Below are 27,405 nucleotides of genomic sequence, written 5' to 3' on the forward strand. Positions count from 1 at the left end.
ATGTCATCTAGAGGTGTACAAACAAGAGGTGAGGAATCCTCTGTGATTGACATGTTTTCAACCATTAAAGTGAAATTTGAAACAAGGACATGTTTTTCTTCTCTGCTGAGCAAACGCAAAACACCACAAATGGAGCTTTATATCAGAGCTTAGAGGAAGCCTGTATGTGTATGGTTATCCAACTCAAAGCCCACAGCACATATTTATTCCATGCTCTGTTTAAACTAACTCAATAAACTGCTTTCAGATGCAGAATTCACAGGATAAGACTGAAACTAAATGGAGTTACTCTGTGGTAGGGAGGTAAGTGAAGAGGTGAAAGAAAGCCAAACATGCTGTAGCAGGTAATCCAAGGCGAAGTCTTAAATGTCAAAACATGACCAAAAAGTGTTTTACAATACAAAGGATTACACAGATTTTTATTCCAAACTATCCTCTAGAAAAAAATAAATAAATAAAAATAGAAACTTGGTTGGAACAGTTGCTTGTAGATTCGCTCCTGCTTAATTTGGGTCATTATAAACTATAATGTTGTCAGAAAATGACTGATTGTGTTGAGATTTGTCTATTATAATACAAATGATTGTACTAAAGCAATAAACAAACAAAAAACAATAACAACAAACCAACATTTTATTCAAATGCCAGATTATAACAATCCTAAAATAGATATACCAAAAGGTAAGCTTATTTTTTGATGTTTTGTGCATTCTGCTTAGTACATTTTATGCAATTCCATAGACTTGCAAAGAACACCAGTGTTTGCACTTTTGAAGCATGCAGAGAACTACCTGACAGCAAGACGTAAACTGACACACACTGTAGGAAACAAGAGGTCATGGAGTTTTACTGGAGCATGCACATGGACACAAACTGCAGCAATTCAACATTAGTAATGCAGAATGTCTAATTCTGTTTAGCATAGCTATTACTTTGGTATATAGGAAAACATATTTGTCATAGAGTAGTTGCTACACTGCCTAATGCTGCAGTGATTTTGTTTAGTATGGCTGCAGGTGACTTGCTGTGACAAAGACTTAATTGAACTGAATGGAAGTGAACTGAATTGCACAAGAAGAGGCTGGTTTATAGAGCAATGCTGAGAGGAATGTGATCCAGAGTCCCTCTAAGGCTGTGAGTCACAGCCAGCCATGCAGCCAGCAGCTAAAGACAGTCGCTTAGTTTGATGTTAACTTGTTTCTCCTCTGGCGGCGTCTGTCACCTCTCGGTATGCCTCTGTAGCCGGAGCTCAGATCAGCGGGGTATCTGAGGGCCTGTCATTCTGCTCTCCATCAGAAGCGCCTCAGCTTGCTCTAGGACACAGGTATCAAAGCTGGAACCGTTAACTGAATGCAAATAGATTTATGCTGCCGACAGTACTGGTTGGTGATCATGCTTGAAGGTGGCTTTTATTTTATTTTTTTTTAACTTTTGTGTCTTTAGGTCTCTATGAGTCGGTTTCTAAAATAAATTTCATGATATTTAAGATGAAGCCAAATATACATTTTCACAAATTTCATTTGTTCAGTTTTCTTCTTCTTTCTTCCTCATTAGTTTCAACTTGTGCATTATATCTTATATCTTGTACCAGCCGATACAACTGCACTTGCTTGCGAGTCCTTGCCAAGTTTTTCTTCATTGAATTAGCTATATCCTTTGGCTAAAAGCTTCTAACAGAGAGAGGGAGTCCACATTATTTTAGTTTCTCTTTTTCTTTTTTTAAGTGCTTTATAAGGAGCCTAAAGGGCTACATATTGGGTTTCAATTTTGGTTTTGGCTTTGTTAGTTTTGAACTGAAATTCTGCTGCTCAACACCAGCGGTTGCCAAGGGATAAATATTAGACTTTTAACTATGCTATGATAAACACTGTGGTTTAAATAAATGAAAACTTGACTGAGAAGACTCTTTGTATACCTTTTGGTTTCTTTTATACGCAAGAGAAAACATCCAAATGTGTGAGAATAAAGAAGTTAAATTCTTATGTTGTTACTTTCACTTGAAATATTCTGTCACTATCATGAAATTACAAATTCTCTTGACAACTTACAGAAGATTTTTTTTTTCTTTTAGTTCTGATCATATTTCTTAATCTAATGAAGGTCAAAAAGAGCACCGCTCTTTCACTAACAAGCAGCGACTTGAATCAGATGGTATTGTGGCTTTTCTTGGTCATGTTTCTTCCAGCTACTTTATTAACACAAGCTGTGCAACATTGCCAGGTCAATGAATCAGATCGCTTGTAGTGACCAGCATGCTGTTCCTATCAGCGATATTACCAGTATGAGCCACATATCACTGCAGGTTGATCAGTTCGGCTAGCTGTCAGGGACAAGTGACGTCTCTTTGTATTAGGGTGAATATCTTGTTGAGGCGGAGCCAGAGGCTGCCAGCTCACACATGGTTGTCCCTAGGCTGTGGTGGGGGGCTCAGATGATCAGCTGAAGGCGCTGTCGGTTGAGTCAGGGGTGGTCCTGACTGCCCTGAGTGATGACTGCTGGAGCTCAGACTCCTGGTGTTTTTTTTAATGAGCTGAGACAAAGACTCACAAACAAATGCAAACAATAAATAATCAAAATGTCTTCCGGAATGACTGGAGGAAACATTTTGTTGCAATGAAATAAACTTGACTTGATTCCACAATCTTTAGTTTTGTGATATGACATTAACGAAGTTGTTTTGTGTTTCTGTTTTGCAGGAAGTTGTACATTCGATGAGGGCTTCTCACAGTGTGATTACCTCCAAGATCCTTATGATGACTTTGACTGGACGCACATCAACACCCAAGATGTGCCATATGCCTCACCAGACCTACCACAAGGTTAGGCTCAACTTTCTCTTTCCTGTTTGTCATCTACCAATTTTCACTCTAGCATCAGGAACACAACTTGATGCATTTCCATTCAAAGTCGCATTAAGTGTTCTGCATTTAAACATTGTTATAAGTAAAGTGGTATATAGTGGACTGTTAGTCACCGTTTGATTAATATTTATTCTAAAATAATATAAGTATGTTACACAAAACTCCATAGTAGTAAAGCAGGTTTTGACTAATTAACCTTTTACAACAATAAGTGCATTAGGGGCTGTGTGTGATACAGTATGCCCACAAGTTGTTACCAAATGCTAGCAAGACATGTCTTTTTTTTTTTAATTAAATACTTGATTGCTAAAAGACAAACCCAGTTGGAACTAAAAACAGAAATAAGAAAATAATGCAACATGTTACTTTCTCTATTTTTTGTCTTTTACCATGAATCACTTCACAACCCCGCAGCTGTATTTTATGACTTTTTTAAAATGTCTGGCATGTGTGCATGATGTTTATGGTAGTGAAAACTTATTTCAACTCAACCAGCTCCCACAGCAAAACTCTTATTGCATGTAAATGAATACTAATTTGGCAAATCAAGTTTGTGTTTTTTGAAACTAAAAGTAGATTTTGCTGATATGTCTACTTAGTATGTCCCTTGATTGAAGTACATATTTGGATATTTCTTCCCCCCCTTTTTGCAAGGACTCTCCTCTCCTCTGTTCTCCTCCGGTCTCCTTTCCTCTCCTAACCTCCTCTTTAATCAGTTGTTTTTTTTCTTGGTGATGATGATGAAGGGGAAATTAAATCTTTCTGCCTTAGGGCTGAGTGTCTAATTAACAGAATATGAGGTCATTAATCAACGGCAGCCAACAGGCAAGGTTGCCTACTTTACAGTGTTAAAAGGCAAATGTTGTATCAGTAACTGGCTGTGCAACGTTCAACTAATAACTTGCTTTACAAAATTAAATCTAAGTTAGAATTGGAGATGTTTGGATAATGTGCTAAATAACTAAAACCAACTAAAAGATTAATAAATATGTGTTGAAGTTTGTTTTCTTAATTTTGGCCTTCTTACTTTCCTTTCCTCCGTTTTAACCTTTACTTGTTTTTTGAACTTCATTTTTCCTCTCTCCTTTCTTCTTTTCCTTTGAAAGATTATGACATCGTTACTATGACAATGTAATGCTATTATTTATCTCCCCAGCTTGTCATTATGACAGCCCACCTTTGCTGACATTTAGAGAAAAGTTCATTTCATCACCTGCTCTCAACAACTTTCACATAAATGTACACCTTTTCTCCCAAAATTTGTCTAGTTGCCTGTTACTTGTGGCCCTGGATCTATTTGAGTGTGTAATGGTACAGAGCCAAAGTCTTGACTTTGGTGTCATAAATACCAAAGTCATAAAGTCTTGGTCATAAATACCAAGAGGTGTCACTATGTAGGGACGGAAAAGTGGCCACTTTGACGAGGTTAAACTCCTTGCCCAGGGGAACAGAGGTAATCCCTGGAATTAACATAGCAGCAACGCCTGTAAAAACTGGTGGGATGAGTGGGGCATAGGGTTGGCAGAGCAGGTTAATGGATTGGAGATGTTGGTTGCTGAAGGGTAGGTTCAGAGCCTTGCCTAGAGGTATGAGAGCATGAACTGACATTTGATGTGTTAATAATGCCAGCAGGGTGTGGAACAGTGGCGCATTGGATGGAAAAGTGGGGTTGCTGGAGGGGATGAGAGCTACAGCACATTGCTAGGTTCTCTACATGGAGGGGATTAAAGGAAATGGGACAGGAATTGAGTTAGGAGTATAAATGCCTTGCCCATAGACACAGTAATGTTTATGTTCAAACTATTTGCTGTGGGCTCCTTGAGGCTGGGATGTAATTTAAAACAGCTGCACTAAGTCTTTTTGAAAACAAAGAGATTGTAAACTTGTATTATTGTGAGGGATTTGGTGATAATGGCATCTGAAAAACCTTTAGGAGAAACTCTACAGTGCTGATTGGTTCAGAGAGGTTGCCAAATACAATGCCAGAAGAGAAATCATTTACTCGGGGCTTCACACATATTCATTTCAGACTCAGTTCTTTGTTAACAATTAGAGTTCTGTCCTTTATAACCCACATTGAATTTGTCTAATCACTGTTTGTACTTACGGCAGTATTGAGCATACATGGATGGATTGGCAGTTTTTGTAATAGACATAAAACTTGTTTTTGTGATCTCATGAGGGGTTGATGTTGGCACAGTTCACCATGGCAGAACTAGGAAGCTATGCTGGCAGTGATCATTGTGCCAGTTGAACATTCATGGGCTGGGGCTCAGTGGCTCAGTGGACTAAAGCAGATACTCTTGACTCATAATGTTGTCTGCCAGTAACACTCTAAACCTATTTGGCATGCTATTCTCTCCATGTCTCCCTCTTCCTCTTGTATGGAACTGCTCTCTCGAATAGGAGAGGGGGAGAAATGCATTAAAACTGCAACAGCACGACCAAATGTTTTAATAATAATTGAATACTAATAGATACATCAGTGCAAGAATGAAAATAACATTAAAGCTAGCTGGTTGACACTGAAGAAGTACCAAAGTTAAATTTGAAAAGGGAATGTTGAGATTCTAAAGACAATTTTATTATTTTTTTTTATAGAACTCAGTCTAGTAATTAAATCAATTAAACTGGTGTTCATTTAAAAAAAAAAAATAATAAATTTTCTAAATGTGAGCATTTACTTAATTTTCTTGATACAAACCATTAAATATTCTTTGAATTGGCAGTTTAGTTACATGAATAAATTTTAAATTAACACAATGCCATAGTGCTTAAGTCAAGCATTAGCACCCCTTCAAACTGGATAACAACCCTGCTATGATACTAAATACAATGTTCAGAACGGGGATGGTCTTTGCAGGGTCTTGGTGAGGTCTGGGTGCGTTCTTGCCTTAAAACACCTGATTTAAATGGCTGACTTATGGACGTGCTTCTGGAGAACTTGATGATTTGGTGAGGAGGTAATTAAACCATTTGAATTGGGTGTCTTGAAGCAGGAAAACAGCTAAAACGTTTTGGACAGTGGCCTGGAGGCCTGGAGTTTGACACCTAGAGTACAGCTGTGTCCTGACACTTGGTCAGAGAGAGTTGTGCCAGGTTGAGTATACTGAGCATGGTGAGGGCTCAAGAGAGCACCATAGGTTGCAAAAAGTAGCAGGGAAAAACTTACGTGAGTACTTGAGTACTGACTGTGTAGCAGCATCATGATTGCCTTCAAACTGAAGGAGCTTTTCCAAATTTGCTGCAGCTCAGCCACTTTCTAATATGTTGTGTAGGTTGTACAGAGCTTAGCAGGTCTTAATAAATTACGTATTCTAGTAAAAAAAAAAAAGAAATCTGTAAAAATTTCTAACAAGTCATGGTCTTAAGGTTGGTGGTGATTTTAAATTTGTATTGTCTTGTTCTTCTGACTGGTTTAAATTAGTGATTCTATGTGTGGAATTATTAGGTTATTCCTAGTTTTGTTTGATGCTTAGCTTATGGTATTTTCAAAGTTTGTTTCTGGTTTTGTCCACTTTCAACTCTCACCTGATCCTAATTTGCAGATTGTCACACCTGCTTTTTATTCAGTCATTTGCTACCACTACTGCTGGTTTTCAGAACATTGTTGTGCGTCATCTGTATAAATCCAGCTTTACTCTCCGTCTTTGTTCCTGTTTGGCATTATTTATCTTTTTTTTGGCATCTCTGCATCAGTCAAGCATTTGGTTTGTCTTTTGTTTCAATAAATTTGCTTAATCTTCATTTGGCTGCTGCCTGTTGGTATCTACATTTGGTTTCTATCACAACCATACTTGTGACAATGAGAAGTCAGAAAATTCCACTTTGAGAAGTCATTGGCTCATTTTCACTTAAAAATACTTTAAAGACATTTATCATAACTGTATATAATGAGATTAACTATTTTTTCAGCGTTGGTTGTTATATTTTCAATGTGGGCATGACCTTAGTTACTGAGAGTCATCCCAAACACTCCTTTAAAAGAATATAGAATGTCTGAATAAATTCATGGAGTACATAATCAACATTCTGATAAGTGACGGTATTTTAAAAACTGTGTGTGATTGGTTATGTCACTCTTACTAAGTTGCTAGTTACTTTGCATCCCACATTAAATGATTGACACCTCAAGATGCTAAAAAGGAAACAACTCTGTCAGCTGGTTTTCCACCTGCAAGATATTTTTGTTTTGCCAAAGAATACGTCCCTCTGCCTACCACACTGCTGTTGTCGTTGTGTGACATATTTGGGTCTTAAGGCTGTCACAGACATATTTTTAGCCTCATCGGTATATTGTGTCATCGTTCTATTAGCAGCCATTTTAGACTTTGGCAGTTCAAAGATATCAGCCATTTTAGAAACTGGCAGCCTTAAGGTGTCAGATGTTCTTGGCATCATGAAGTCTGCTTGCATGGCATGAATCTTGTATTAGTTTCATGTACTGTCAGTCATTTATTAGTCACAGTTTCCTTAACTGTTTTTTGGCTCATGTTGGAGGTAGTCATTATTTTGACCATGCTGGCTGATATTGAGAAATTTAAATGAACTTTGCTGAGAATTGTTTTAGTGGGAAATAATTTTTGTTGAACATCACTTAGCTGTTTTTACCTCGAGTTAACCCATTTGCTGGTATATGTTGTATTTGAGGCAGTGTTATGTCTTGCTAAAGTGCCAAAGGTAATGTTTGCAGTGTTGTGTGTGTAGTGACATATCTGGGTCTCTAACTGATAGAAGTATTTTTAGCTACCACATCATCTTGGCAGCCATCTTAATGGCACTTTTCTTGTGTCACCATTTTAGTACCAGTGCCAGAAATGAAGAAATAAGAATGGCATCCATCACATGTGCATTTTGGGCGATTAAAAAAAAAAAGCAAGGTTTCAGAGAGGAAATTGTGCTTCCTTGTTTTTGTTTTTATTTTGGAACTTGTTAGTGACACTCACAATCAGGAAGTAAGGTTGTTCTCATAACAGAGGAGGGAGAAGTCTTCTTTTGTTTGTGCTGAAGGAGGCATGTGTGGCAGTAATAATGAAAGGAGAGATTGTGGAAAAAGAGCTACTCAAATAACTATGGTACTGAAAGATGTGTGTGTGTGTGTGTGTATAACTGTATGTTTGCATGTTCCTGTTGAAAGACTAATGTTCTGCTTTATTCTGCAGAGGAACATGTTTTCTCGCAGTAGATTAGCCAAACAATAACCGATAATCACTATTGTTCCACAGCCTTTTGTACTGTACATAGTCAATATAATACCATATGAAAACATTTTGTTTTTACTGTCAGGGCATTTTATGGAGCATTTTATTATTGTATTTAATTCAATTACACTTAATTTAATTGTAGTAAAATTAATTATGCCCTATTGTGCTTTTTTCTTTTGCTTTTTTGATTTGTTGTATTATTATTATTATTATTATTATTATTATTTTTTGTGGTAAAACTCACAATATACTTATTTCTATTACAGAAAATCAATTATTATTTCAGTGGCTCAAACATTTATTTTAAAAGCCTAAAAAAAGGCCAAAATATTTGACAACAAACTGGCCTTGTGTTGTCTTGTGTATTTCACACTGCCTCGTTTGTTCAACATATTTACTCTTTATGTGGATATAAACAATATTGTATGGTCCATAGTTCACAACAATAAATTTGAGATCTTATAGATCATGAATTACAAAGTTTAGTCTTGAAGTGATCTTTAGAAATAAATTGATTGATTGATAATATATTTTTGTGATAATATTTAAGACATAAAAAATGTTGGGCAGAAATCGATAAAAATATCACAATGAGTCTTGTTTAATTGGTTTAGGAATTTTTATACCCTACAACCACAGATAGTTGTGGTAGCAAGACTGCCACAGTTATTTTGTGGGTCAGAAGCTGAAAGGATTGGGAACTGGTGGTCTTGTGCTTTCTCATTTATAACGAGCTAATGGGAGATTGTGGGATTAAAGAAATCAAGCAGAAAGGATCACATTTCATAATTTTTCAGAGCAGCAACATCTGGTTAAGGTCTTAGCTGATTAATAGAACATCTGGATGGACAGACTCTCGTTTTACCCAGATTAAGTTTTATTTCCGTGCTCCAGTTTCCAGATCCAGCTGTACCATGTACTATAAAACTCAGTTGTGACTGTTAGCTAACAAGCGTCCAGACTGATTTCTCTACAAGATAAACTGAGAGGAATCTGGCTGAGAGTTGTTTTTAATGACATGAACTCCACTGCTCTTTTGTGTCTGTCAGAAAAAAAAAGTTATAAAGCAAATTAAAAAAACTTGTTCTGCTTTGTGTTAACATGTCAGAAATCAGTTGGCCATGGGTTGGATTTATTGGTGGAATTTGAGAGAAATACTATCTGTGGACTTGCAGCACATAAAGGTTGAAAGAAAACCTACACAGAGCAGTCGGTTTGTTCATGTAGGTACTTGTAACACAAGCTGTGGGCAAACAGCCCACTCTTGGCAAGTGCAGTCATAATACTGACTGTGTCTCCACACTAACTACCTCCTCAGAGGGCACCATTAAAATCCACTGCTTTGTTTAAAGTAGTGGATTTCAGTAAGTCTTTGGAGTACAAGCAAAAGCAGCTGCCACAGAAACAAACTGATTCTTGGTTTAAATTTAAAAAAAAAACACCTTACTTTTTATGATTATTTGTGATGTTGATTTTCAGACCGTGCTTATCTTTCCTTTGTTTTCTCTTAGGTTCCTACATGTTTGTGGATGTTTCTCAGTACGATGTCGGAGAGAAGGCCAAGTTTCAGCTGCCAGTCATGAAGGAGAACGACACTCACTGTATTGACTTCAACTATCTCCTCGGCAGCCCTGACGGCTCCAGCCCAGGAACCCTGAATGTCCTGGTGAAGGTAACGAACACCCGCCAAGGATCAGAGATGAACTAATTTAGAGTCCTGGTGCATCGAGACTTTCATTCACATTTACAGAGAGCCTCAAGTCGTAATGTGTTTGGGTTTATCTATCCATAGAAAAAACGATCACTTATGGCCCAGTGTAAACCTTAGTTATTCTTTGTGGGACAAGTTTGAGTCTCTGAGGCTACTTTATAGAAACAGTGATGCTTTTTGTTTGTTGCAGTGGCAGATGGGATTCAGGCTCCTCGGTTAAATTAAAACAGAACAGAACACATTTTTTCCTATAAACAAAATTGATAGGGAAATATGGCCTTTTGTTTGGTGAAACCACAAGTAATATAACTGACATGCAACAGGGCATGTTGAATATTTTTGTTTTTGTACGATTACCAAATATCCAGATCTTCACCAAAAAATAATTTAGCATATTACATTTACTAGGAGAGGTTTTTTTTTCATAATAGGGTCAAATTATGGTAATTAATTGAACATTTCTGAAAATGCTGAATATAAATAAATGACTTGGAGTGGGTCTATCTGATACTGGAAGTCCTAATTCAACAACTCAGTCATTTTCTGTTGTTTATTTAGAATAAAAGCATTTGGAGAAAGAAAAACATCACTGTTTTAGCATCACTGTTTTGCTGGTTTTTGATTTAAGCCTACATTTGCTTTTAACTGGAACAACTAGAAGACAAAGCTATATTTTTTTAAACTGTCAGAGTAGATTTGTTTGTCTGTCTAATGATGCTCGGAGACGCTTACATTCGTTAACAGAGACACAAACACAAAAACATCACCTGCAGTGTTTTGATCTTAGCCATTATTAAAGTCTTTGTTTGGTTCAATACACCTTAATTTAACTGAGTGTGAAAGACAGTCATTGCTGTAGTCCAGACTTCTTCATAACTCATATGTTTTACATTAGATTCTGTCTTTTTCTTTATTTAGGTAAACAAGGGTCCTCTGGCAAACCCTATATGGAACGTGACATCCTACACCGGTAAAGTCTAGCTCCAAACTTCACTTTACTTTACTTCCTTATTTCATTCAATTCATCTGACCTTTGTGATTTTATGTGGTGGTAATATGTTGGTTTATTTATTTGTTCAGGTAAAGAGTGGCTGAAAGCTGAACTTGCCGTCTCCACCTTTTGGCCTAATGAATATCAGGTAAATCCCTTTATATAGAACTAAAAGCTAAGAGTGTTTGTCATTTCCAGTTGTGCTAATAGGAACACACACATCACACAGAGAAACAAACGCACATACATGCTGTGAGGCAGGCTGTTGATGTATACGTGTTGACTGAGGCTCAGGAGGTGGCGATTAGGCTAGTGTGTGTGTGTGTGTTTATGTGTGTATAAGTTATATATGCATGCATGTCACCGCATTTGGCAATGACATATTTGACACCGTCGTTACAGCATTTTGTCTTATTTATGTGCTTCTAATGAACCCTGTCCTACCTGACCTGAACTAATGAGATTCGCAAAGGAGGAAACATTGCAGGAACTACACAGAAGGTTGCATTATGCCGAACATTTGTGTGTTTGTCTTTTGTTCTTTCTTTATTCATGTCAATCATGATTTGTGCGCGTTTGTGTTTGGTGGCTGGTGTTGACAGCTGCGTGCATGTTTTCAGATAACCTGCCTGTTGCTAAATGTTCTTGCAGGCATACACACAGATCATGCTAACACACACGCAGCCTGGGGACCATGTAACCCAACTGTAAGGCTAAGTGTGAAAGCTTCCTCCAAATGGCCCATCTGGACCCCCTTCCTTGTGACTCTGGGAGGAGCTCACCAGCTTGAAACTCGTGTGTCAACATGTTTTAATTGAACATAATCATCCTGGTTTGCTGAGGCACATGTAGCTTTTTCAGGCTGTGAGGCGGATTATTAGATTTGAGGTTATGAAGCTATTTTGTCATGTTTGAACATGTCTCTGTGTTAGCACTTTAGCTTGACTTGTAATGAGACTGGTTTCTCCAGGGGAAGACTTTTCACATGTAGTCATAAAGTACATTCACAGACAAGAACAGATGAGCACAGAACACACACACACACACACACACACACACACACACACACAGAGACCTACACAGCATTTCTTAAAGAGACTTGTAATTATAAATCTTGTCTTTATTTCTTCTATATTATGAGTGAAAACTTTTTTCACTCAAGATTGTACAAAGTTTTCAAATTATCATTAGTTTGCAATTAGGTCTGAGTAGCATATTGACTTCTGTTTTATACTTGCATTTCTTTTAAATAAGATTTGAAAAACTCTTCTCTACATTTCCATTCAATCTGACTCTGCTTTAGAGTTTCTGTGTCTCAAATGAAACTGTACAGAGTGTAGATGTCTGCTCACGGACAGGATTGCCATATCCTCACATTACTTTTGTTTGTGAGCAGCATGATGGATTGACATGCACTTAGGACTTTTAACATCTTAGAAAAGTGGGGAAAAAAGGAACCCGACTTTCATTGAATGTAGCAATGTATTCAACATGTAAGAACATTTAGACTTCTAAACTTATTTCTGATGTTTCAATGGGCAGTTTAGTACTGACCCACTCCAGTCATGATCCAGCAGCTGCACTAGGAATTACAATAAATAAATTAAAATATGAAATAAAATATTTGTCTAGAAATTGACAAAGTTTACTGTCAGTTACAAAAATGTTGGGTTTTTTTGTAGCCTTTGTTGATTGGTGGCGCTGGTAAAGTTTTCTTTGTTTAGCCGTACTATTAGAAATCCATCTTGTGTGTTTTGCTCCTGGAATATTTATTTTCTGTGGTGTTAGTTAACATTAGTTCATGTGTATGGACAGCCTGTGCCTGAAACCAAATTTACATTAATAAGAACACAGACTATAAGACAAGGGAGGGGGAAAAAATCCCCTCCCGGCAGCTTTGAACATTCTTGATTCCATGCCCGTACATGCATACATCACAGTGATATATGCAACTGGATGATAAGAGGATGTATGCTTTTACTGAGCCCGACTTTGGAGTGATGATATGTCAGTCCTTTCCCTTCAGCGTTTTAGTGGCTTTGCCTGGGCGTGAACTTGTAAACATGTGCCATCAATAATCTTGCTTCCCGATGATGAGATCAATCTGCAAACCTTTGACACCTGTCTGATCAGAGGTGACCACCATCCAATCTATTCAAGATAAAAAATGGTATGGTCTTATAGAAGATAATGAAATTCCTAATGTTGTGTTATAATAAATGTAATGATTTGCATCCAAGCAGCAGTGAACTCCCACCCCTTAGGCACGATGGAATTAATTTCAATTACACTTGCTGGAATATAAGATCTTTATCAATGCTGTAGATGTGAGACTACAAGTGATTTGTTTGACTAATTAGAAACATGACATACTTTTGATTTCACTATCAAAAAATGTGGCTTGCTATTTGAAAATGATAGCAAATAATACGTTTAAATCTTATGTTCTGAACAATTTAAAGCTTGCAGAGGTTTGACATGCACATTTTTGATCCTTAAATTAGAAGCATACAATGATTTACCATGTATAGACATTGTGGAGTAGTCCTATTTGATACCAGGGACTGATCATATCTATTTTTTAGTCCTATCCTATTTGAATACATCTCTGTCCTCTGTTGCCAAAATAATGCTGTCCGTGTGGGCAATTAGTCCTTACTTGTATGCAGCTATGCAAGCGCAGTATTAATATAAATTTTGATGGAAAATATGCAAATGTCAAGTCTTTCAGAGACATAAAACACCAAAATCCATGTATAAAAGACTGCACAGCTTTTATTCTAAGAGCATATGCATGCAAAATTGGAAAAGTGTTTATGCACAGAAATATCAAAGCCATGCACGTCCAAGTATCAACAAAAATGAAGTTGTGCACATGTACACAAGCTAATTATCCCTCTTGTCCTCTCTTATAAATTACATTGCAGAGGATTTATTAGTGAACAATGCAACTCTTGCTGAAATAAAGAAGAAAAACTTCTCAGTGTGAGCTTGAAACGTATAAGCTGGAAATCACAAAGAATGTTGTATTGGGTAAATTATCCTTTGGCATTAGAAAGAAAAGAAAATTTATGGAGTGACAGGCTGTCACCCTGGCAATTAATGCAGTCAGCTCCGAGAAACACAGTTGTCAAAATAACAAAAAGGAAAAACAAAATGTTCTGGTGCTTTTAAGCCATACACTTGTCCGTGGTAATTTATGCACAGTTAGTAAGCCGAACAGGACCACAGTTTATGGCTTTTAATTTTAATAGGGTTATAAAGCATAAACTGAAGTTTATTCCAGTCACAGCTCATCACAAGTCAATCAGTGTCAATAAAGTCAGAGATGGGAGAAGATGGGATCCATCAGAGTGTGCTCAGAATCTCCACAGCAGGTGACAGAACGCTCCTGTGGGACCTGCTGGGACCCCTGCTGTGAAGGGCCAGCAAGCTGGTCAAGGCCTCACAAACACTTTGCAACAGTTACAGAACAAAATGAATTCAATAAACACTTATGTGGCATGAGTTAGAGGATGAATTTATGTAGAATGGGCTTGATGACGTTAGTTGTTTAATGAAGGAACTGCTTTAAAATGAAGGCCTATTGGATTCACTGTACATGAAAATAAAAAACGCCAGGAGCTACAATGTAGCCACATTGAATATTTACAAAAATACCCTCAAGATCAAGTCATAAACGGTAATGATGGTGTAAGTATTACTGCTTTCTCTCTGCATAATTACCTAACCTCATTTCCATCTTCCTCTATAATTGTATTAAAGTTTAACTATTACAAAATAACTGAAGCAGACACTTTCTTTTCAAAACCTCTGTTTCGAGATGATGCTTTGTGTCCTGGCAGCTTACAAGAAGCCCAACAATAAATTCTGGGGTTTACACAGGTTTTTTTTTTTTTGGAGTGCTCTATCTTTAAATATGGCAGTGTTTATGTCAAAGCTTGTACTTATACATGAGATCTCTGGACATTTTCAGACATTTTTAACATAAAAGAGCTGATTATTTATAGATTTGCACAAAAATGTACACATAAAAATATATGATCAGTCCCTGGTATCAAAACAAACTTAATAATCTCACGGTTGATAATCAGCACGCTGGAGACAGGCAGACAGGTTAGCTGACTGTCAGACAGACAGAGATGAAGGCAATAAAATTTAGCTGATGTCTTTCCGCTGCTTTTTGCAGTGAGCTATGAGTGAAAGATGATAGGAAAGAGAGACAAGATAGACTGGGAGGGGAGGGACACTGAGGTGGGAGTGTGACAAGCAGGAGATGATAAGCTATGGGTAAACAGTTCACGGCAGATTTCCTTTTACAGGTGATGAATGACAACAACTGCTCACCCCTTCGCTCTCTTTCTCCCCCTGCCTCTGATGTTGATGGCTACCTCCCATCCTCTCCCCCTGCGCCTTTCTTCTCCGTTCATTACGGTGCTCCTTTTTCGAGCGAACGGTGTCGGAACACAGATGGCGAGCGAGTCAAAGAAAGAAATTGCAGGGAAATTACAATGACGAGAAACTGACGTTGATAGAACAATAAAAAAATGGATGTAGATGGACGCCAATTCCACAAGAAGGAAGATGTGAAGAAAAGTCATTCTGAAGATGATGAGGAGAATCAGCTGTTTCAAATAGTTAATGAACCGGAGAGGAACTGAAACACCTGTTGCAACTCCAGCTCTAAAACTTGCATATGTTGTTGAAATTCTGAGCTATGATTGGTTGTTTTTCTTGATGTCATTGCACTTGCACACATCTTATTAATTTGTAGTATGATTTCACACGTTGTTTTTCTCAAGTCTCATACATGCTGACTATCTATGGTAATGAGAAGCAGCCCATCAGCGGAGTGTTTGAGAAACGCCGTCGAGCACAGGAACTAGCTCTGAAGTAGAAAATAGTGCATTTTTTATTTCCAGATTGATTCAAGACAAGTATAACTGGTCACTTCTCTTGCACCGTAACCTTTCACTAAAATGCCAGGTCAGGTCGTGGTGGTTTCCCTGGTGATTTTTTTTTAGGTCGCAGACAGCAACTATTATTTGACAATTTCATCAATAAATAAATATGTTATCTATGCTGGTTGGCTCTGAGATGATCCAATTTTGTGTTGGAATTATGAGTGTTTATATATACTGACGATGATGGACTGTGCCGTTGTCGTCCACAGACCTCTGTTACTATCTGTTACTGAGTTATTGAGTTCTTTGGTGGCTGATAAGTCCAATTCATGAGCAACATCTTTGTTGACATTCTGGACAAACAAAGTCATCATTCAGGGATCTTGGGGTTTTGCAAAGCAGCATGACGTGCAGTTTGGCGTTGTTAAAGGAAGCACGTCAGCTCTTTTATCTTGTCATCAAACATTGGCTGGGTATTAATATTCTGATTTATATTATGAAATAAATATAGATAGTTTTCAATTATTGAGAACAGCACTTTTTAAAGTCGCAATACACATTTAGAAATGTGTTCTCCGAAACACAAAATAACTAATGTTATGTTTGAAAATATCAAATATAAGAACAGTTTTCATCGCCCTAAATTTTAGAGTTTAGAAATAAAAGACATTACAGATAAGTTTGGTCTCTTTATCCATTCACAATTTGGCATAAGTTTGCTTCTAGATGGGCCAAAGAAACGGCGGTTCTACATGTGATCCAGTTCAGTTGGAGTTGAGACGTTCCTATAGTCTCAGCTAGATTCTCCTCAGTTAAACTTACTAAGAGTTTATTTGTAGTTTGTTGAGTGGTTTAAGCTGCCGTGCTCCACACAAGCTCAGAGAGAAGAACTAGATATTACAAGTTGACTGAAGTGGAATGAAAGGAAAGAGAAAAATGTTTATATGCTTGCTTGAGGTGATATTAGTCTGCTTTTCTGAAGACTTGATGTGCATTAGGGGAATAAAAACAATTTTTGAAAATCACTTCTGACATGGCATGACGTGACTCACCAGCTGTTTCTGGTTCTAGGCAGCAGATAGACTAACGTCCCTGACTGATCATTGTCTTACAGAACTTAAGTGGAGTGTTCTTTATTTTCCTCTGTGGATGTCTGCTTCGTTTTGTTTTTTCCTGCTCATTGTTTATTTCCTTTTAACTGCATCTACAGAATTCAAATCACAAGCATTGTTGTTTATATCAGCATTATTTGCAACACTACTCAGCTTAGTTTATTTGCTTAATTCCAGTTAATGTATCTGAATGTTTTTTTTGTTTTGTCTTTACAGTTTGTATCAATTCAGATTTGCTTTGATGCAATAACCTTGACAGCAAATTGACAATAATACATTTTTGGTCACTAAAAGTGTGAATGTAGATTATGTCATTTCAGGTGCATGGTGCAAAATAAAATACACAATAGAGATTTAAACACAACACACGTTGTATTTGTTAATATAAAATAATACATTTACAGTAAATGACCTCATTTGTTTTGATTTTCTCAAACTATTAAACACAAAGCATTTGAACAAAAAGACTAGGTTTGTGTGTTTATACTCTGTAAGTATGTGAAAAACAAGTTCTGTATATGTCTGTATATCACAGAATCACGTGGAATATTGATGATAATGAGAACAATGACCATTCAACCTGCGCCCTTCTTTTTTTTTCAGGTTATATTTGAAGCAGTGGTTTCGGACAGCAAAGCTGGCTTCATCGCCATAGATGACATTCAGGTGCTCAGCTACCCATGTGGTGAGTCATCATCATGCCAGCAATTAGTCCTAGTTCGCTGAATAGAGGCTGATAGCTTTGGCCACTAATTAGACTGTACCTGGGATGGTTTCTGTTGCAGCTGAATGAGCAGATAAGTGGAAAGGTGACACAGGAGAGGACGGATGAAGTGAAAGGAGAAAGACAAGTCATAGAGAAAAAACTGAGAGAAATAAAAAAGTGGAAAAAGATTGTGAGAAGGGAAAACAGAGAGAGAGAGGAGAACAGGAGAGAGTGAAGCGGGAAATGAGACAGTATTAGGGCAATCATGGAGAGAGAAGATTGTGACCACTCAGCATTTTCTCTCTCCGTTTAACCCAGAAACACACACACACACACACACACACACACAGTGAACAGTCACTGTCTTGTCTCTGCACTGACAGGAAAGAGATGAGGGCTCCGATCCATTTTAAATTCTGACTACGTCTTAGGTCTTCTTCTTTCCTCACTTGAGTGTTTCCTCACTGCTAGAGGGGAAAAGGAGTTGTGACGACAATCTGCTACTGTTAACAGAAAGGGCTGTTAATCTGAGGCCACAGGCATGTTCCTGAAGGGTCTTCGCCTTAGGAAGTAAACCATTACATTTTTGTCTGGTCGTATGTCTGATAGCAGCAGACATCTTCTAAAACAATTTTGTTTCCGAATGAATTTCACTGAATTAAAGTCGCAGAATAAACTATTTTGCATCATTCCCCTTCACAGTTTGAGACGTCATGAAGTCTTAGTTTCTGTCAGAGTTTGTTGATATGTGAAACACATTCCTAAACCACAGACTTAAAAAAAGAAATCCTCAGTTCCTAAAAGGCAGCAGGACTCCCGAATGGAAGGAGCGAGTATTTGAAAAGGAATTAGTACTCCACAGTGGAAGCATTCATTCTCACAGCTGCATGTCTGGACACAGGTTTGTGTGTGCGCACATTTGCATGAATACATGGGCGAGAGCTTGTGTGTGTGTGTGTGTTTTCATTCACTATAGAAGCTGCTATCTATGATTGCAATCACACCACCAGAATAAAATTGTCATCACTAAAATGCATCTTCTTGACTTAAACAGCCGATTTCATATCACAGGATGGTAGAAATCGGAAGCTATTTAAATTATCTTTACTGATGTTGATGTTACTTCATGTGGAAATTCAGCTGTTTGATTTTCTCTGGCTAAAATGAAACTAACAGAAATAAATCAACATTGTGACACAGTGTCGTAAAACTTATACAGAGTGTTTGTAATAACTGTTTGGCGTCTCATTTGCACTTTCAGCAGTTGGCATTAAACAAAATAAAACATTTTCCAACATAAACAAATCTGATTTCATTTGTTTTTGGAATTATTTCCTGCAGATAAGTCCCCTCATTTCCTGCGTCTTGGGGATGTGGAGGTGAACGCCGGGCAAAATGCCACGTTTCAGTGTATCGCTACGGGACGAGACACCTCAAACAACAAACTCTGGTTACAGGTACGATCAAAGTCGAACACCTACATACAGACGGACACACATGTAAACAATGGTTTGAGTCAACATTTATTGGAGCAGCAAGTAACAAAAGCTACAATTATGGTCAAATCAAAGGAGCAATAAGTCTGCATTTGGTTTTAAAACTTGATAATTATTACTACTAATATGAGCACTTGAGTTCAGATAGTAGATTAGTACTGGTTTTAATATTAGAACGGTCTTGTTCAAAAATTATAATATAAATCCTAACATAATTTGATATTTTTTGTGGTATCCCCAGTTAATTTCCTTAGAAGAAATGTTGCAGAAATTATCGAAAAGCTCAACCAATGAGAAAGTAAATGTTTCTTACTACTATAAACATATTTTCTTATTTACATTTAGCAATATCCAACATCTTCTTTTTAATCAAAGAGCAACGCAATATTGTTTAATGTAATTTTTGAGGTTTTGTTGTGTTTATAAAAATAAACTCAATAACAATCAAAACCATTTACCTCCAGAGAAATCATGTATTTTTATTTCATATGTATGGGAAATGATGCGGAAACATTAAAATAATGTTAAATTAAACAAAGAGACTGCACGGCTGAACATCATTTACATTAAACGATTGTGCATTTTTATTGTTATTTGGCTCTTTAATATGCTGCTCTCTTCAACATTCATACAAGTAGCACAAGATTAAATGTAGTCAGTCTTCACTTAATCTGCCATAAACACATTTTAATGTTGATTAATGTTTGTGGTTTCTGATAAAAAAGATACACATATGTAGGTAGGTACATAAATTAAAACGCATGACACACAGAGTTAAAACTGTATACTTAATGTTACTTTGTGTGACATTCTGAGGTTTAGTATGTACAATTATAAAGGGTTGCGCACACACACACACACACACACACATGCACGGCTGCAGGCCATACATCTAGCAGCTAACATGATTAAGAGTTTAATAGCTGCTGATTTCATTAAGGCTCTATTGTAGTAATGACCTTCAAACCTTCTGTCAGCGAGGCAGAGGGGGATGAGCGTTTATGTGTTTGTGTGTGTGTGTGTGTGTGTGTGTGTATATATGGTGGTGTGATGGCTGACTTGTGCCCTTGACCATGGTAGTTAAACCACTGCAGCCACGGCAGCATCTGATTTATCAGTGTATTTGTTTGTCTCTTTTTCAGAGGAAAAATGGAGAGGATATTCCAGTGGCTCAGACCAAAAACATCAACCACAGGCGGTTTGCTGCCTCCTTCCACCTCAAAGAAGTCACTAATCAGGATCAAGATCTGTATCGCTGCGTCACCCAATCAGAGCGCGGCTCTGGGGTATCCAACTTTGCAGCTCTTATTGTCAGAGGTGAGGTTTAAACTTTTGTTTTTATGATCATTTGATTGATTTGTTATCAGCAATCCTTGTCTTAGCGTTTTTGGACAATTTTTCATTCACTGAGGAGTCAACTGATTTGCAAATCCATCCGCTTTAATAGAACATTTCTCTCATTTATTTAATTCCACAAAATTAAAACTGTACAGAACTGTGAAAAATCTTTAATTTACACCTAAGGGCCCAGATTTTTTTTGTTTTATTTTAAAGTGCTCTTCATCACATCAAAAAACCATCATGACTTCCCACTTTCTCAACATTTTTCAAAACCTTTATTTGAACCTTTGCAGCTTTTTCACACATTTTCTGCATCATCATTCAGGTTATGTACTGTTTTCCATACTATTTTATTCATCAGGCTGTGTTATTGTTGGTGTTTTTCAAAAATTCAGCCAAAGACACAGAACAAATAGCATTTTTGTGTTAAACTGCTTTTAATTGTTTGTTTCTAACCTGTCAGTTACTTGTAGCTACAACACCGGCTCATCCCTTGAGCCTGGAAGCCTTTTTATGCATAAAACATTTATAGGTCAAAGTAATTTAACAAACAAACAAATAAAAACAACAACAACATATTTAAAAGGCTTCAAAAGGCCCGAAGAACCTTTGATCAACACAACTTTAAAAGGAATGCAAGAATGTCTGGCTTCTTGGAAGAAAAATATAAAGATCTGAAGATGTTTGTATAGTATTTTATGTTTATATTTTATAAAAATATATATAACCTGAAACATTAATTTAGTTTTATGCAACAACCTTGTTTTGCCCAGTTGTTTTCCTGAACTTTGTTTGAACGGCAACTGTCCACAAATGTATTTATTTATTTTTACTCATTTATATATTTCAAATCATGGCCAACTTTGCATTTTACGTTTTGTTTTGAAATGTCAAATTTCATGTCCAATCAGACACTCTTTATCTATGTTTGATTAAATGTAATTCATTAACAGAGAATAGACTAATGAGGAGAGCTCATGTGTGAGTTTATGCAGATCTAAGTTTGCCAGTTTTGTGTGAGTCTGTGTGTGTAGATGCTCGTGTGAGTCAACTCCATTGTTGCCTGCGTGCACTTGTGTACGTGAGTGTGCATAGATGGAAGCTCTGTGTGGGCTCCAGCTGTCATGTGCATCTGACATGTGGTTAATAAGGTGTCACCAATGTGTGTTTGAGATGGGATGCTTTATTCATTCACTTTCAATAGCTTACATATTCAATTCATCTCCCGGGGAGAGACGGAGGAGGAGGGCACAGTGAGAGGGGGTAAAGGAGAAGGAGATTTGGAAAGAATGATATGGGAGTGACAGAAAGAGAGGGGGGAGATGTGGGAGACGGGGGGAGATGAGAAGAGTGGAAATGGTGGAGAAAAGTTAAATGTACAGAGTCAGCTCATTATCCAAAGAATATCCATATCAGAATGGAGAATATGTCTGAATATGTAAACAGCACAGCAGAGTCATGTTTATTATTCTGCATAGAGATGACGGAGCCGAAAGAAATAACAAATCAAAGCTGAGGCGAGCACCATGAATATGAATATTAAATGATTTATCTCAGATAATGAAGCTCTCACACTGTCCAATGGTGTGGCCTCAGTTGTCTGTGTCACTTGACCCTAAATCTGCCGTAGCCGGAGTTTCAAAGTCCCCCTGGAAATGAATCAATTTGTTCATTTCTTTGGTCAAGAAAATGTGTCAGTTCAAGCATTCACTCGGTGTCTTGTTTTTCAAAAAGCCTCGTTTTTCTGCAGGATCTTGCTGATTTACTAAGAATACATAAGTGGCTCATGTTTATTTATCTGGAACATCTTTTTTTTGGAATATGAAAAGGCAACGAGTAAAGAGGTGAAGAATTTTCACTCCAGGACCTATCTAACCATGAATAGAGGAGGAATCTACAACCATAAAACCAGAGAACTCGAGGTTCTATGAGACTCGATCAGAGCAGAACAGGTTTTTGTGGTTTGAATTACAGCCACCAAAGAGGGGTTTGAGGGATATTGGGGATTGTGAATAGGGATCTAGAATTTGTTGTTAGTAAGATATCACAATAAAAGAACGGGGACTGGATGTATTTATGTGGAAGGAGAGCAGCCTCATGTTTATTTATTAGAAATCAAAAATATCAGATGGGGGTTGAGAACCAGATAGAAATCAAAGCAAAAGAAAATATGTTTATTTTATTCTATGAAAACCTGGAGATTTGAGGCTTCTGCCGGACGTTGATAGTAATGAACACGGACATAGTTAGGCTGCATTGGTATCATTTTTACTTTGTATATATTTTCCATTTATTTATGATGAAATCAAAACTGTATTGTGTACACTATAAATATTTGGCAGTAGGACACTAAACCAGGTTTCATCTTCAAAGCCTGAAAACTGTCCCACTGAGAGATGTGAGAGCACCTCAGTGCAGGCACTCATAGGCCTAGTCTATTGATATTTATAATATGTAGATGTGAAAGGTGCCGATACTATGTGCTGAAGCTGTCAAGATCAGAGATTGGAAATATATTTTTGTTGGCAGAGCAGTGACGAGGGATCATGAGAATTGTGACATGGGATTTCCAGTTTATTCCAGAGATGTTTTTTCACTACATCGGAAGCATTTTTTGACCCATTTTATTATTAATGTGCTTGATGATTGTGCTTAAATGGCAGAAAAATTGGTCCTGTTTATTTCCCAATACATAAGCATTTAATTGTTTTTGTTTTCTTTGCTATAATGGTTATTTGAGTGTCTGTTTGTAGCTTTGATAATAAGAATCCAAGATGAACAAAAGGGGTCAAATATTTGATCATATGTAAACCCCACTCCTAAAAATATAGTTCTGTCTTAACAAAAACAGTGTTGAGGTTCAGTAGCTGTAAGACTTTAGTTTCCACCTTAGATGGATGGATGATGGCATGCAGCTGCCCTGCCATTACAAGTTTTATTGGAGATAAACAGCATGAGAAGAACAAGAGAGTCTGACTGTTTCTGAGTGTGTGTACGTACGTGTGTCACTTTAAGTTTGGTCAGAGGCGAGCTCTAATCAGGCTGTGCCCTCTGGTTCCTATGGTGACAGGGTGCATCATCATGCTAGCTTGTAGCTTTTACACACACACACACACACACACACACACACACACACACACACACACACATGCATCACCATGCCAGCTTGGATTACACACAACTGATGGCCTAAAAATCTCTTGGAGTATTAATGTCACACAAGTACCAAACGCATGTATCCAACTTACGCGGACACTCAGTTGACTTGAACTCGTGCATTTGTCTTCAACCTGCGATGGTTGGAAATGTCCTTTTCTCCTTTTTAAGCTGCCATGTGCACAAATGCACAAACAGTCTGCTTCTCTCTCAAGTAATCATGGCAGGTAGAGCTCGAGGCGTTAGAGACCTACTGCCATTGAAAGGCACACATACTTATACAATCATACACACACTTTTCTGTGAGGTCAGATGTCCTCCAGCAAGTTTCACGGTGATGTCAGCAGCATTTTAGAAAAGCTTAACTTTATTGACAAGGTTGCTGACGATGGTCAACAAAAGAAGAACACGTCTCGCAGGAGCCCGTCTTTATGCCCTCTTTTCTCCTGTCTTTCTTTAAGTTTGTTGTTCTGTTTTAATGTTTTTTTTTTTACTCCTTCATCAATTTTAAATAAGAACCCACCAAAACATCTTTCAATAAACAACATTAAAAAGAAATTAATCACACATATGGGCTGGGTCAGAAGTGACAAGCTCAGTTGATGTTTTCCCAGCATTGATTTGTTTTGTTATTGTCATTTACATTTGACCCAAAAAACTGAAAAATGATCAGAAGGTTCACACATCCGATTAATAATAAAATAGATGGTGACAACAAACCCACCACGCAATATTTTAATAACACCACTGATGATTTGTTACTGTTATGATTTTTTTTAGGTCAAATGACAAGTGGTGGAACACAAAAGAAGAAAATTTAAACTTATTCAAACTCCCTTTATTTCTGTCTTTGGAGTCACTTAATGACCCAGATAGATTCCTCTCTGTGTAACTTGTATATCTATTGTGTATGTTTTAGATATTTCATACATTTTAAAGTAACACACATTCTCCTGAATTCCTATTGAGGTTAACACGCAAGCTAGAAACAGATAAACTGCATCCTTTTCATTTTGAAAATGTGCATCTGTGGGTTTTCTCTTCTTTTCTTTTTCCATTTCTTAATCATCAGGTTGTTTACTGAGTTTATTTGATAGTGTTGCAAGCTGACATGTTGTTGACGTTGTTGGCTTTTCTGAAGTCACTTCAACATTCATTATCCGGATTCATCCGCCTGCGTGTGTGCGTGTGTGCGTGTTTGCGTGTCTGCATTTGCACGTGCTTGTGCTGTCAAACTTCACTATTTCATCTGTTGCTAAAAAGACTTCTCTCAGCGTGAACCTTCCGACAGCCATATTCAGCACACTAAAATGCCAACACACACTCTCACAAAAACAAAAAGAGGTGTCAACAATGCAAAAATAACTATTACTGAAGCGGCACACATAGTAACACAGAGGCACACATATTTAATTTAGATAGTGCCGTACTCACTTTGATATATGACTGGCATTAGCAAAACAAAAATGTATTAAAGAACCTTTTTTTCTATTTTCATAAAGATAGTAATGCAGGGAAAGTGCGTCAGAGACAAATCTTTTTGATTTACTGTATGTGAGAGAGATCACAGTCCACACGTGTGTGGAAAATGATTAATACGTGCATTGATGTGTGTGTGCATGTGTCAAGTAGACGAATCTTTGATGGATTGTGTGAATGCTTCTGGACTGTCAGTCACAAATCTGTCACAATTTGCTTTGATCTTGCTGGCCCTAAACCTTCAAAAACCCATCATGGTAAGCGTCTTGTTTTTTCTGTTCTTCTTTGTTATTCTGGACCTCCATCTTGTTTAAATCTATTCAAATTAAGAAACAAGAACAGCTGTCTTTAGACAATACCTTTTACATTAAGCTAAAGGGAATTTAACATTTAGATTTCAGGTCCGAATAAGTGCACACATTTTAAAAAACAGCCTCTTGAGCAGAACATAGATTGTGGCCTTTAGGCTCTGACCTCCTCCTCACTCCTTGCAGAATGCATTTGTGCAGAGATATTGGGGAGTGAAGGGTAAATATCAGTCCCATGAATCAGAGCCTGCAGGTGGATGCTGCGGTGGCTGTATGGATAAGCAGGCATGTCGAGTCAGAATGTGGGAATGCTGCTTGATTTGAAATTTATCAAAGGCAAGTGCTCCTGGTGTTCAGGCCAGCTCGAGGTATTGCAGCAGAATTGACTTCTTGCCAAAAGTGTCCTGCCATTTTTGAATTATCCCATACAATACATTTACAAAAAACATCTACACAGTTATATCTGAATAAAAAACCATCATCTGTTAAAAAGAAGTATAAGTTGAGTAAACATATTTGTTCGGTATCTGGCATGGACTCAAAGTATGGGCCACTGCTGCGCTCAATACCAGGTTTTTTTCATGATGAAACACATTCGCAGTTCTTGTTTTAAAGGTGTCCACAATCAGTGTGTGAAACAACACTAATGGTTGACACAAACAACAGGAGGAAATAATGAGGTGTATTTTTTGTAAGAAAGTGAAAATCTAGATTTAAAAAGTGAAACCAAGCCCTTAATATAACCAAACAATATATCTTCTTCTAACTGGGATATTCACGTCGCCCAGTTGTCTCCTTACTTCTGGGCAGTTTACATATTGAATAATAATAATTTATGCAATTAGTAATACTGTTGTTATATCTAGGGATGGTTTGTTTGAGCTCTCTGGTACCTCAGACACACAACTGTTTCTCTGCTTTCTTATGTTGTGTGTTTATATTTCAGTGTGTTTTAACTATCTTGTGATGCCCATTTAAACTACTTATTATGTTGTTCTCTCCTCAGAGCCCCCACACCCGATCGCCCCACCCCAGCTGCTAGGTGTCGGTCCCACATACCTGCTGATTCAGCTCAATGCTAACTCCATATTCGGAGATGGACCGATTATTCTGAAAGAGGTGCGTTCTGTATAAGATAATAAATATTTCTAAGCGCTTACTCATTTGTAACGGTGTTTCAGTATTCTAAATGTGGTTTTGATCATCCAAAAAAATGAGATATTTAATACCACTCTGGTGTTTTTATGCAAAATATGAAGCCATAAAAGCAGGCAGTTAGCATTCTGGTAGGATGAGTCAAACTAATGAGATTAAACTTCTTTGAGGTGAGACTTTATTAAAGACTGATTCTTTTTAGCTGCGAAGATTTGGTGCGTACCATTTCATAATCTTTATCAGTCTCTGATTAAAAAAAAGCATTATATTGTTACATCATACATTAACACTGATACTGAATCTAATTTCAGATTAAGACTAAACACTCGAATATGTGTGTTAATATGTCATGTTTGATCTTTTTCCTTTAGGTTGAGTACAGGATGACGTCAGGGAGCTGGACAGAGACTCACGCTGTGAATTCGCCCAACTACAAGTTATGGCACCTAGACCCTGACACAGAGTATGAGATCAGAGTGTTACTGACAAGACCAGGAGAGGGTGGGACAGGCAAGGCAGGACCACCACTCATTACTCGGACCAAATGTGCAGGTGGGGTGTCAACGGCATGGCAAAATACATGTTTTATGGTTGAGAATTCTGGCAAGAAAAACAAAGATAACCTGACTTTATGCTGCTGTGCACACATGTTTTATTGCTTGTCACATCTTATTATTTATCCATCTGTCTGGTGGAGAAACATTTGTTCAATGAGCGAGCATGTAGGGGAGAGGAGAAGAATTAGAAAAGAAAAGAACAGTGCCTGAGTCAGTCTGTGGCTGCTCAGTCATCTGAAAGAAATCGTGATTAAAATACTGGAGGCTTTCTCCACTCTTATCACTTCTTATCCTCCTTTTCTTTCATTCCTTACCTGCTTTCCATCTCGTCTCACTCATATCTGCCACACCTCCCTCTATATATCTTCCCGCTTCATTCCTAGTCACTAGCTTTCCCCCCCTTTCTCCCAAGCTCTCTCCCCTC

The 27,405-nt window shown here is 37.5% G+C and overlaps 1 protein-coding gene across 19 annotated transcripts in view; it reads left to right on the forward strand.

Moving 5' to 3' along the window:
• Window positions 1-27,405, forward strand: part of ptprk (protein tyrosine phosphatase receptor type K) — a 104,872-nt gene that overhangs the window by 39,148 nt on the left and 38,319 nt on the right. For all 19 annotated transcript variants that reach the window (XM_017411868.3, XM_017411872.3, XM_017411871.3 and 16 more), the window contains 9 exons: window positions 2,697-2,819; window positions 9,577-9,737; window positions 10,695-10,746; window positions 10,857-10,915; window positions 17,387-17,468; window positions 18,831-18,946; window positions 20,128-20,302; window positions 26,276-26,388; window positions 26,796-26,976. In XM_017411868.3, coding sequence (XP_017267357.1) covers window positions 2,697-2,819; window positions 9,577-9,737; window positions 10,695-10,746; window positions 10,857-10,915; window positions 17,387-17,468; window positions 18,831-18,946; window positions 20,128-20,302; window positions 26,276-26,388; window positions 26,796-26,976 — 1,062 coding nt within the window. The remainder of the gene's footprint in view (window positions 1-2,696; window positions 2,820-9,576; window positions 9,738-10,694; window positions 10,747-10,856; window positions 10,916-17,386; window positions 17,469-18,830; window positions 18,947-20,127; window positions 20,303-26,275; window positions 26,389-26,795; window positions 26,977-27,405) is intronic.

The sequence above is a fragment of the Kryptolebias marmoratus genome, linkage group LG19 (assembly GCF_001649575.2).
Source record: "Kryptolebias marmoratus isolate JLee-2015 linkage group LG19, ASM164957v2, whole genome shotgun sequence".
Taxonomy (NCBI): Eukaryota; Metazoa; Chordata; class Actinopteri; order Cyprinodontiformes; family Rivulidae; genus Kryptolebias; species Kryptolebias marmoratus.